Consider the following 13,365-nt stretch of genomic DNA (forward strand, 5'->3'; position numbering starts at 1 on the left):
TAAGTCTGCTACCCACAGTCCTTCCCCTATTTGAAGCCTTTTTAACTGAACTGAGACTTCTTCCTGTCCCCGTCCCATCTCTGGCACTTTTACTTTGGGACTTTCCTTTATCCCCTCTCCCTATTCCCTGCCTGTAACACTTCTTCTTGATGGTACGTTTTCCAGTCACCTCCAGGTTTTCACACCGATTTCATCTGCACATGTGGAGCCCACTCCCTGTCTGCATATGTGCAAAAGTTCTGAGGCCCTTCGCAAGTTGGTGTCCCCGATCACCACATTAAAGATAAATTTGTTAATTTAACATAACAAGTCACATATGTTAACATACCCCTTCTAGATACTGGAGAGTTTGGTTCGACTGGACCTGTAGTCACTAGAGTTTAAAAGGAGAGGAGATCTGATTGAAACATGTAAAATTCCAACATGACTGGACAGACTAAATGCAGAGAGGATGTTTTCCCTGGCAGCAGAATCTAGAACCAAGGAATACAGTGTCAGGGTACTGGATAGACCATTTAAGACTGAGATGAGGAAAAATTTTCTACCTCAGAAGACTGTCAAGGCCAAGTCACTGATATCTATGGTTAAGAAGTTTATCTTTGTAAAACATACTAAAAGAATTAAATAGTGGTGTATTGGGAATTGTGGATGTACAAAGGGATCTGGGTGTCCTAGTACACCAATCAATGAAAGTCAAGAGGCAGGTACAGCAAACAATTAGGGAGGCAAATTTTATGTTCTTCATTGCAAGAGGAATTGAGTTCAGAAACAGGGATGTCTTACTGCAGGCAAACAGGGCATTGGTGAGATCACACCTGGAGTATTGCATGCAGTTTTGGTCTCCTCACCTAAGAAAGAGGGAGTGCAGCGAAGGTTCACTAGGCTGAAGCAGGGTTGGCAAGACTGTCCTATGAGGAGAGTTTGGTTCGACTGGACCTGTAGTCACTAGAGTTTAAAAGGAGAGGAGATCTGATTGAAACATGTAAAATTCCAACATGACTGGACAGACTAAATGCAGAGAGGATGTTTTCCCTGGCAGCAGAATCTAGAACCAAGGAACACAGTGTCAGGGTACTGGATAGACCATTTAAGACTGAGATGAGGAAAAATTCTCAACCTCAGAAGACTGTCAAGGCCAAGTCACTGAACGTATTCAAGAAAGAGACAGATATTTTTTTTAGATTTTCAAGGGGAGATAGCAAGAATATGGCATTGAGATAGAGGATCAGCCTCGAAGGGCCAAAAGGTCTACTCCTGCTCCTAATATCTATGGTTAAGAAGTTTATTGTAAATGCTCCAGCTTCTTTGAGAATTCAAATTATGATATTATAAATCACATCATATATAGACAAACATGTATACATTATATTGGCACGTCTATCACCGAGACAGAAACTATTTAGCCCATCTTTCTCGAGCTACAGCTTTTCCTATCACTGCATTTGCCATGATCTTATAGATTATGTTATCACCAAAAAGAACATAAAGAGAAGTCAGAATGGTTGCACCAGGCATAGGCACTATTTGCCTATGCAAAGTTCCAGAAAAGCCTTTAGTTATCCCTTGCTATAAACTAATAACGGTTTTCATAAAAATATAAATCTAGAAAGGAAAAAAAAGTTTGTACATTTCAACTTTTTTGGAGGCAAAAGCAGGCTTGCATTCTTTCTACAAATAATGCGAAACTTTAATACAATCTATTTTAAAAATCATGCACTTGCACACACTTCTTGTTGGTGTTCAGTATAAATTCCCACGTACATTTTTATAATGGCAGCTGCCTATGTAAGTTTATCACACTGCAATTCCTCCCTTGCCCCTCAGTGGACTCACAATAATCATTTGAGTGCAATAATGGCATGGAAAGTTTACATAGCAGTTTCCTTTGTAATTGTGCCAGTAGAATTTAATCATAAAAATGCCCAAGAAATTGCATTTTTTTTAAAAATGGGGAAGCATTGACTCAAACTAGCCAAAATGCAACTAACCTCCCCCTCCCCACGCCAACATGGGTGGCACAGTGACACATGGGCAGCACGGTAGCACAATGGCTAGCAGTACCAGGGACCCCGGGTTCAATTCTGGCCTTGGGTGACTGTCTGTATGGAGGTTGTGCATTATTCCCCGTGTCTGCGTGGGTTTCCCCTGGGTGCTCCGGTTTCCTCCCACACTCCAAAGATGTGCAGGTCAGGTTGATTGGCCATGCTAAATTGCCCCTTAGTGTCAGGGGGAGTGGCAGGATAAACATATGGAGTTACAGGGATAGGGCTTGGGTAGGATTGTTGCCCGTGCAGCTCGATGGGCCGAATGGCCTCCTTCTGCACTGTAGGGATTCTATCTGACGCCACTTTAACTGAAAATTATAATAAACTTTGAACTTGCATGTGTAACACCATTGCGGATGAACTAATATTAGAAGTCAAATATATCCATGCATTCCCTAGTGGTAAATTTCCATTCCTGCTGGAACTGTTTTTAGTCACGTTTCTTAGTTCAACATTGTGACATTGAAAACACTGTTACCAGTCTGAACAGGAATTTTCTATGTAAACAAGTCACAACGGTGCTGTAGTTTCAGACTACAGCCAGTAAGGTGGCATCATTGCCTCAGCATATCATGTTTCATTCCATTCCCTGACCCAGCAGCAACTGGTAACCTGGTGATTTGTACTTGCAGGTAAAGGGGTAATTAAATAGTCTGGTGTTCTGCATATTAACTTTTAGCTTATGCCCATCAAATGGGCTTCAACATTCAGTCGGTCAGTGGGAATTAGAACTTACCAGACAGAGATGTTTAGCTGATAAGGATTCAGTCACAAGATTTCTTTGTCCTGGCCCCCTAGATCCCTCAGCTGACCTCCCAGGAGACATCTTCCAAGGCCAAGTAAAAACGTCACCTGTAGGAGCCCCTAATTCATTAATCTCAGTAACTGCCTCTAGTTGAACGATTTGACAGTTTAATCAAGGTGAAGCTAGTTGGGAAGTTATTCTTGTTAAAACTGCGGATATCAAGGAGCAAGAGCAGCTAATTGAATAAAGTGGCATTATGGATCATGTGGATTCTCACATAGTTGGGTTCAGGCAGAAGTATAAAAGGGGCATTAATTCAACGAGGCCTGATCAGTCGTGAACCCTGAGATCGATAACTGTAATGTGTGAATTATCAGGGAGATACTTTGCAAATTCACCAAAGTGTTATTGTAAATAATAGTTATTACTGTATGTTTAATACCCTGAACATCAACAATTTTGTACCCCATTATTTTGAGGAAGAACTTTTAAATTTAGAAGAAAGAAATCCTATCTTCTAATACATTCACTAGCTGAAGCTGTGTTACCACAAATACTGCACAAAGATCAAGCAACAGAGGACAGGGAGAGAAGAGGTTCTCTAGAACTGATAGCAGTACATTTTCCGGCCATTATAGAGCTAATGTTTGGATGTACTGAAGATCAGGCTGTCATTATAACAAAAGCAATTTGAATCATCACTGTTTCCAAACACAGCTTTAAGTTATCATGTTCAGCTGATTACATACCCCGAATCACAACCATCACAGAGGAGAAGGCTATCTTCCCGGTCACTTCGTCCACACACCTCACAGTTTGTCACGTCCGCTTCCTCCTCTTCATTGCCTTTATCGGGGTTCTGGGCTGGAATCTTCAAAAGAAGCCGGAGTTTGTAGTAGTTAAATGTTCGACCTATTAAAGGTACCATTTTCCTCCCCCTCCCCTTCAATGACACCAGACATGTGACACCAAGAAAGACTAGGGAGAGGCGAGTCGTGATTTCCATTCAAGTGAGTTTGGCTGCAAGTGGGTCTGTTCTCAATATGTGCACAATATAAACAAGGATAGTTTCAACAGACCTTGTTACCCCCAAGGATTATTGTTAGGCACATGTGATAGCTAGAGCTGGACACACCTCGATGCCTGGTAAAGCCAAGGTCACCTATGGTGCCCTCAGAGCATTCACCGTCCAGGATCAGACATTTGTGCAAAGTGCCAGAGATTCCTACCACACAGGGCACTGTCTGTAACCCCACCCACCCTCAATTCCGAACCACATCACCTTGATCATTAGCAGGAGGGGAAAATTAAGCCTTTTTGATTTTATACAAGCATGCTTATGCCATTCCAACTCACCTTCTTTAAAACTGTCCCTCCAAAATGTGTGCGAACACAGATGTGTTTGAAGACGATTCGATCAACAGGACATGAATTGGCATTCTGTTTGAGAAATAACATTTATAAACCATCATAGCAATCTCTTTTTCTTTGCAAAATTGTGAGCTAATTCATCTGCTTTGGAACTTTACGACAGAATTTATAGATGGTTAACATCACATGGCAGGTAGCTTTATAGGATACCCTCAATGCCTGCACTTCCAGCATATGGGAGGTAAAGTAAGATAGAATTTACATTTACGTAGCTTCTTTCATGACATCAGGATGTGCCAAGGTGCAGTCATTGTTGCAATGTAGGAAATGCAGCAGCCAATGTGCACACAGAAAGGTCCCATAAACAGCAATGTGATGAATTCATTTGGTTTGTTAATGGTGGTTGAGGGATAAATATTTGTCAGGTTAACAGGGGAAATCCCCTGCTCTTCTTCGAATACTGCATGGAATTTTACATCCAGCTGAAGGGGCAGGCAGAACCTTGGTTTAACAACTCACTCAAAACACAACACACTTACGGCATGTGCAGCACCCCCTCAGTACTGTGCTGAAGTGGCAGCCTGGATTATGTGACTGCCCTGGATTGGACATTGAAACTACAATCTTCTGACTCAGAGGCAAGACTGCTCCCCACTGAGGCATGACTGACATTCTAAAGGGAAATACCACTGCCATATTTCTTTCAAATTATTAAGGAGAGGAGCAAATGTGAAAAGAATAATGTCTGGCTGACTACAAATGCATCAGACATCTCTTTCTTGCTGTGAATATCATTTAAGGATAGGTGCAGTCACATATAATTGATCAGGATTACTATAAAAAATAATTTTATTTGAAAATATAAAATACACCAGTTAGTATAACAGTTAAGAATGTTTTCTCAGTGTCGCTTCCAATCTTATCAGATTTTTCTGTAATGGGAACTTGAAAATTAGTTGATTTGTACTAACATCCCATCACTGGTACAGAAATACATTGGTAATATTGTACAAAAGAGTTCTATCACCGAATCACTGAAAAATAAGTAATGTTGCACAAATCTACAAATCCTTAACCACCATTTACAACAGTTATTATTCTGCCTCCTGAAAGTGTCACTGGAATGCAAAATAGTTTTCTCTCTGAGACTGGGTTCCACACATACGCACCGTCTAGCTTGGGAAAACCTTTCTGATTGATTTCAAACCTTTCTTAAATTTTGTAGATTGCACACTTGAAAAAAAGGGAACTAAATCAAAACTTGGCTTAGCAAACAATAAACTGCTTTTTAAAAAAATCATTAAATTCAATTCCTTTAGCACAACCATTCATACAACAGATACAACAAGCAGACAGCAATGATGAACAGTAAATATACAGTGGTATTCACCAAGGGTTCATTTTGGTAACGATGCTCTTTTTGATATCTATTAACAACCAGTACTTGAATATAGAGGGCATGACTTCAAAGTTTGCAGATGACATAAAATCCAGGAATGTACAAGCAATAAGGAGGATAATAACCAACTTCACAAGATATAGACAGACTATTGAATTGGGCAAACATGTGGTAGATGAAATGAAATGTAGAGAAGTATGTCAAGTCATCTTTGTGACTGATGAATGCAAGTGTTTCTGGCAAGGCAGCATCTGTTGCCCATCTCTATTTGCCCTTGAGAAGGTTGTTGTGAGCTGCCTTCTTGAACTGCCACATTCCATCTTGTGAAATTATACCCAGGGAGTTCCAGGATTTTGACACAGCGAGTGAAGGAACCGTGATGTAGTTGCAAGTCAGGATGGTGTATGGCTTGGAAGGGAACTTGCAAATGGTGATATTCCCATGGGTCTGTTGCTCTTGCCCTTCTAGTAGTTGCGGGTTTGCAAAGTGATGTTAAGAGAGGCTTGGCGAGTTGCTGTAGAGCATCTTGTATATGGTACTCACTGCTGCCACTGTGCGTCTATGGTGAATGTTTAAGGTGATGTATTGGACGCTGATCAAGAGGGCTGCTTTTCCTAAATGCTGTCGAGCTTCGAGTGTTGTTGGAGCCGCACTCATCCTGGCAAGTGAAGAGTATACCATTACACTCCTGACTTGTGCCTTGTAGATAGAGGGTAGGTTGGGGAATCAAGAGGTGAGTTACTCGCCACAGGATTCCCAACCTCTGACCTCCTCTTAGAAGCACAGAAAACTGGAGCAGAGATAGGTAATTCGGCTCTTTGAGCCTCCTCCGCCATTCAATTTCATGGCTGATCTTATCTCAACACCATTCTCCCATGCTCTCCCCATACCCTTTGATGCCTTTAGAGTCTAGAAATCTATCGACTTCTGTTCAGTGACGTGGCCTCTATAGCCTTCTGTAGTACAGAATTCCAAAGCTTCACTATCCTCCAAGTGAAGGGGTTTCACCTCCTCTCAGTCCTACATGGCCTACCCTATATCTTGATACTATAACCCTTGTTCTAGACCAGCCCCCCACCTCCGCAACCAGAGGAAACATCATTCCTGCATCCAATCTATCCAGTCCTGTCAAAATTTTATACATTTCAGCAAGATTCCCTCTCATACATTCAAACTCCAGTGCCTAGTTGATCCAATTTCTCCTCATACGACAATTGTACCATCCCAAGAGTAAGTCTGGTGAACACCTTCGCTGCACTTCCTCTATGGCAAGTATATCCTCAGGCAAGAAGACCAAAACTGTGCACCATACTCCATAGGTGGTCTCACTAAGGCCCTGTACAGTTGCAACAAGACATCCTTGCTCCTGTACTCAAGTCCTCTTGCAATGAAGGCCAACATTCCATTTGTCTTCTTAACTGCATGCTGTACCTGCTTGCCTTCAGTGATTGGTGTACAAGGACACCCTTTGTACATCAACATTTCCCGATCTATCACCATTTAAATAATACTTTACCATTCTGTTTTTCCTACCCATTTGGATGACCTCACACTTACCAACGTTATACTGCATCTGACATGAATTTGCCCACTCAATTTGTCTAAATCGCCTGGAAGCCTCTTAACATCCTCGTCACCACTCACATTCCCACCATGTTTCATGTCATCGGCAAACTTGGAAATATTATATTTGGTTCCCTCACCCAAATTATTGGATTTGTTTTGTGAATATCTGGGGTCCGAGCACTGATCCCTGTGGTGCCCACCACTCCGTAAAAGGTCCATTTTGCAACTAATTGTCAATCCATGCCAATATATTACCCCCAAGCTCATGCACTTTAATTCTGAACACTGACCTCTTACCTGAGATTTTATCAAAAGCCCTCTGAAAATCTAAGCATACCATATCCACTGGTCAAGAAATTCCAGTAGATTTGTCAAACATGATTTCCCTTTCATAAATCCATTTTGATTTTGTCTAATCCTGTTGACGTTTTCTTCATGTTCTGTTATCACATACTTTATAATAGGCTGGCAATTTGACTACAACTGGTCTGTAATTCTCTGTTTTCTCCCTCCCTCCTTTTATAAATAATGGGATTACATTTGCCACTCTCCAATCTACTGGGACTGTTTCTGTAGCCACAATATTTATATGGCTGGTTCAATTAAGTTCCTGGTCAATGGTAACCCCCAGGATGTTGATGGTGGAAGGTTTTGTAATGGTAATGTCAATTAACGTCAAGGGAGGCTGGCTAGATTCTTTGTTGGAGACAGTCATTTCCTGGCACTTGCATAGTATGAAAATAATTGGTACGGGAAAGGTGGTGCAGTAGCAGAGATTTTGTGGTGTGCATACAAAAATCTTTGAAAGGTGTCTGAACAAGTTGAAGAAACTATTAAAAGCATGGGAAATTTGCTTTTAAAGAGTATAAAAAGCAAGGAAGTAATGTAAAAACGTTATAAAACAATTGTCTGGCCCAGCTAGAGTAATGTGCAAAATTCTGGGCACTGCATTTTAAGGGAGTCAAGGCCTTGGAGAGAGTACAAAAGTGAGAGACTAAGGATGAGAGGAGACCTAATAGAGGTATATAAGATGTTGAGAGGCATAGATCGGGTGGACTCTCAGAGGCTTTTTCCCAGGGTGGAAATGGCTGCTACGAGAGGACACAGGTTTAAGGTGCTGGGGGGTAGGTACAGGGGAAATGTTAGGGGGAAGTTTTTCACACAGAGGGTGTGGGCGAGTGGAATCGGCTGCCGTCAGTGGTGGTGGAGGCAAATTCAATGGGGTCTTTTAAGAGACTCCTGGATGAGTACAAGGGATTAATAGGATGGAGGGTTATAGGTAGGCCTAGAAGGTAGGGGTATGTTCGGCACAACTTGTGGGGCCGAAGGGCCTGTTTAGTGCTGTAGCTTGTCTATGTTTCTATGTTTCTATGTGACTTGCATGATACCAAGATGAGGTACTTCAGTTATGTGGAGAGACATGTGGAAAAATTGGAGTTATCCTCCTTAGAGCAGGGAAGATAAATGGCAAACCTGTTTTCAGAATTGAGGGGATTTGATAGAGTATATATGAACTCGGAGCAGGAGTAAGCCACTCAGCCCCTCAAGTCTGCTTCTCCATGGCTGATCAGATTATAACCTCAATTCCACATTCCCGCCTACCCCCAATAATCTTTCACCCCCTTGCTTATCAAGAATATATCTAGTTTTGCCTCTGTTTCCACCTTTTCAGGAAGTGAGTTTGAAAGACTCACTTTCCACTGAAAGAAAACATTCTCATCTGTGTCTTAAATGGGAGATCACGTATTTTTAAACAGTGACTCCCTAGTTCTAAATTCATCAAGGGGAAACATCCTTTCCACATCCACCATATCAATAGCCCTCAGGATCTTACATGTTTCAATCAAGTTGCCTCTTATTCTTCTAAACTACCATTGGGTGGATAGAAGCCAAACCTGTCCAACCTTGCCCATAAAGGCAACCCTCCCATTGCAGGTGATAGCCTAGTAAACCTCCTCTGAACTGCCTCCAACGTATTTTAATTCTTCCTTAAATAAGGAGACCAATACTGCATATATTACTCCAGGTGTGGTCTCACCAATGCCCTACATAACTGAACCGTAACTACTCTTGCATTTAATTGCCCCTCACAATAAACAATAACATATATTAGCTTTTCTAATTACTTGTTTTACCTGCATACTAACCTTTTGTGATTCATGCACTAGGACACCCAGATCCCACTATAATTCTCACGATTTAGATCAAAATGGGCAATTTTGCATTTGCCCACATTAAACTCCATTGTCAGATCTTTCTCACTTAATCCTTTGTAGCCTCCTGTCCTCTTCACAACTTACTTTCCTACATGTGATTCCAGACCACAGCAATGGAGTTGACTCCCCAACTGCTCTTTGAAATGGAGAAGCAGGCCACTAAGTTCAAGGGCAGTTAGGGGTTGACAACAAATGCTGGCTTTGCCAGTAATACCCACATCCCACAAAAGAGTAATAAAAGGTGATGAGGGGAATTTCTCCTACATAGTCAAGTGCTGCAGAATGTTCTTCGTAAAGGGGGGTGTGTGTGTGTGTGCACAAAAGCAGATTCAGTAGTAACTTTCAAAAGGGAATTGGACTAAAAACTTAAAAATGAAACCACAGCAAGACAATGGGGAAAGAGCATGGGAATGAGACAATTTGGATAGTTATTTTAAAGGGCCAGCATTGGCATAATGAGCCCAACAGCCTGCTTCTGAGCAGTATGATTCTATATTCTTCAGTGGTCCTTTCATAGGCAGTCAGTCTTAGTGGATTAGGGATCCATTCAAGTAGTTGACATTTAAAATAGTTCAACAGACTACAAAGCCTAGTTCAGGGCACTCACCTTCGACCATTCGAGAATACAATCAAGGCAAAAATAATGTGCACAGCTTTCTGGAGTTCCAATTGCCTGATCCCGGAAAGTATTCAGACAGATAGGGCAGTTTTCAGCCTCATCATCAGAGCTGCTAGCCCACTTCCTTCCAGAACTGGCCTTCTCTGTGTCATCTCCCCCAGTAGCCTCCTCCTCATCATCATTGCCTTGGGACAAAAGAAGAAATGTTTTTTTAAAAAAAACATATTCAATGGCCTTTCCATTCAACACCCTCAGATTGTAAACTTGAATTACACAAAGCATGACAGTGGAGACAAGTTTATGATGTAAATTTATATAACACGTTTAATGTAGTAAATCATGCCAAGCTGCTTTACCGGGGCACTACCAAAACTAAAAGAAAAGCAAAATACTGGAAAAATGAAGTAAAAACAGAAAATGCTGGAAATGCTCAGCAGGTCCGGCAGCAACTGTGGAGAGAAACAAATTTGATGTCTCAGACTATAACAGTTCATCCTGTCCTTTGTTTATCTTCACAGACGCTGCCTGACCTACTGAATAGCGCGGCACTTTCTGCTTTTATTTACAAAACAACTTTGAAACTGGGTTACATAAGGAGACATTAGGACAATTAAGCAAAAGCTTGGTCAAATTTTACAGATCATTTTAAACAGGAGAAACAGAGAGGAATTGCAGAGTTTAGGTCTTAGGCTGTTGAAGGGAGGATCACCAATGGTGGAGCAATGAAAAATGAAGATGCCAGAACTGGAGATCTCAGATTGTTGTAGGGCTGCAGCAGGTTTTTTTTTAGAGATTGTGAAAGGCAAGGCCATGGAGGTATCGGAACATAAAGATGAGAATTTTAAAATTTGAGACATTGCCAGGAACCAATGTAGGGTCAGCGTGCACTTTATTATCTCTAGACACAACTAGATCTCCTGGCTGACCTCACATCTTCCGCCCTCTGTAAACTTGAGCTCATCATAGGGGCAGCAGTTTTAGATAGGCTCAAGTTTACAGAGGGTGGAAGTTGGGAGATCAGCCAGGACATCTAGGTGTGTCTAGAGATAATAAAGACATGAATAAGGGTTTCATGGGCAGAATAAAACAGCAACATAATCAAGTTACAATGGGATACTGTTATGGGCATTCCAATGTACAGCAGAGAAGAGTAAGTATGGAATGCAGATTCAAGTTTTGAAGAAAAACCTGAATTGCAGCAATACACACAAGTGCAGAGAAGGATAAGAGGAGATTTGAAAGAAGTTTTTAAAGATAATAAATAGTTTTGATAAAGTACATAAGGAAAGGAAGTTTCCTGCAGTTTGTGGAATAAGTAACTTGAAGAGGTCTGGTGATGATTGCTCTTGCTTTCAGTGCATTTGAACAAGGTGTTTGCTGCTCAGTGAAAACAACTATTATTGTAATAAATAAGGTCAGCGCTTAAGATGCAACAATTGACAATTTTGAAATCAATGGTTTTCAAATTTTTGGACATTTTAAACATGGCTGAAGTGGAGGCTGTCTACAGTAACACAGAATGCAGAGGCATTGAATGGCCCAATGTTAGAGCTCAACTTCCAACAACTCCATGTTGTGTGGTCCTATACCAGGGTAGCCCTGGTCTGTGTTAAGCTATCCATTTGCAGCTTGTGTACAGCTGGCTTAAGAGTCCACAGGTTAGGATGAGGGGAGAGAAAATAAATACTTTAAGAGTCCATGGATCACCAGTGACCTCTACAAGAAGAGAATACACGTACAGGGACAGGTGCTGACCCTGCCCACTATTCAATCCACATGCAGCAATGACCATTTGGTTGAAACACTATTACCAGGGCCACCTGTTCTTGTAGGAATCTATCCTTCAGGGCAGGACAGTCGAGGAAAAAAACAAATTTCCTTTCAAGACTTGAGACTTTATTAAAATATAATTTTTGCAAGGGAAGTAACGTACCTGAATAATGCTTGGTCCTGTAGGTTTTGAATGTCTTCCGGATTAACAGGATTAACAGTTCTTATGAGATCAATGATGAAGCATGCGCTTATGAATTCAACCAAATCAAGTCTTACAAGGTAGTGAACCACTTCCCTGCCTTTTGGCTAAGATCAAGGGTAAGATCAAGCCCGAGATCAGGTGTAATGCCTGCTCTTGTCAGCTTGGACCTAGTATGTCTCTCTTGAGGGGACCATGAATTGGATGCAGTTTGAATTTGAACTGGTTTTTGGAGCAAGCAAAGAGATGGATTAAGGACTTGCTCTGCCCACTCTGCACGTTGACTTTGTAACCGAGAATGGAATAAAATATAAACTATACCTTCCTCTGCGTCCTCCTCATCTTCATCCTCTTCATCATCCTCATCATCTAAATCATCATCTTCCGCCCCTTCTCCATCTTCATCATCATCATCGTCGTCATCTGTACCATCCTCATCTACATCATCTTCGCTACCAGATTCCTCTAACAAAAGAACACACATTCAGAGTTTTAAAAGCAGGCTTGAGGTTAGACTTTCGCTCCACCCTTCTTAGGGAATGGGCCATGTCAATGACCACATCTGGTGTAAAAACTGCCAAAACTGACTGGCAGCACTCAAAACCGAAGGGTTAAGGCACCTCAAGATTGTAAGTATTAGAAAAGGCCATATGTCCAAGAATCCAATGAATAGCAAAATATTCCAGTTACATGTCACAAGTCAGTCACAATTAATCAACAAAACCTATTCAGGTCAATCAGGGATGAGAGACTATAGTTATGAGAGCAAGGTTGGTCGACTGAAACTAGCATTTTACAGCACTAAGAGACCAATAGGCCCGTCAAACACATTGAGAGTAAGAATAAGGGGAGAATGCATGCACTAAAAAAATTGAGCTGTCAAGATTAACTAATGAAGATGTAAAACAAATACTGTACATTTTTGGAATAAAAACCATTCTAGAAATGCACGTATTGAATATTTCTGATATTTCAGTTTATATTTAAGAAAGTCAACAAGTTATAGGCTCATAGAAGAACAGGGGGCCACTTAGATGCTGTAGCCTATTCCACCATTCAATAAGTTCAGGTCTGATCTGTAACTTAACTCCATATGTCTTTATCCCTTAATACCTGTGGATAACAAAAATCTAACAATCTTAGTTTTAAATTTAACAATGGATTTAACACCGGTTGCCATTTATAGAAGAGAGTTCCAAACTTCTGCAACACTTTGCAGGTATCAGTTTTCCTAATTTCCATTTACCCGGCAGTGGAAAATTGTCCAGGTATTTATCCTCTAATCAATACCACTGAGCAATACAAGGGTTGCGTAGGGACAACTGGCACCATTATGTAAAGTCAGCAGGAAATATCAGTATCAGGAAATACAGTGCATGTTGTGCAAATGGCGAGGTGACACATTGGAGGCTTGTTGATTATGTTAAGCCAC

The 13,365-nt window shown here is 41.2% G+C and overlaps 1 protein-coding gene across 3 annotated transcripts in view; it reads right to left on the minus strand.

Moving 5' to 3' along the window:
• phrf1 (PHD and ring finger domains 1) overlaps nucleotides 1-13,365 on the minus strand; it is an 88,367-nt gene that overhangs the window by 46,930 nt on the left and 28,072 nt on the right. For 2 of the 3 annotated variants that reach the window (XM_078220845.1, XM_078220846.1), the window contains exons 3-6: nucleotides 12,255-12,398; nucleotides 9,950-10,146; nucleotides 4,147-4,230; nucleotides 3,540-3,661 (exon numbers count right to left, since the gene is read on the minus strand). In XM_078220845.1, the coding sequence (XP_078076971.1) occupies nucleotides 3,540-3,661; nucleotides 4,147-4,230; nucleotides 9,950-10,146; nucleotides 12,255-12,398 (547 nt within the window). Of the gene's footprint in view, nucleotides 1-2,781; nucleotides 2,899-3,539; nucleotides 3,662-4,146; nucleotides 4,231-9,949; nucleotides 10,147-12,254; nucleotides 12,399-13,365 lie in introns of those variants that run through there. The other variant, XM_078220847.1, reaches the window with a different exon arrangement.

The sequence above is a fragment of the Mustelus asterias genome, chromosome 9 (genome assembly GCF_964213995.1).
Source record: "Mustelus asterias chromosome 9, sMusAst1.hap1.1, whole genome shotgun sequence".
Classification (NCBI taxonomy): domain Eukaryota; kingdom Metazoa; phylum Chordata; class Chondrichthyes; order Carcharhiniformes; family Triakidae; genus Mustelus; species Mustelus asterias.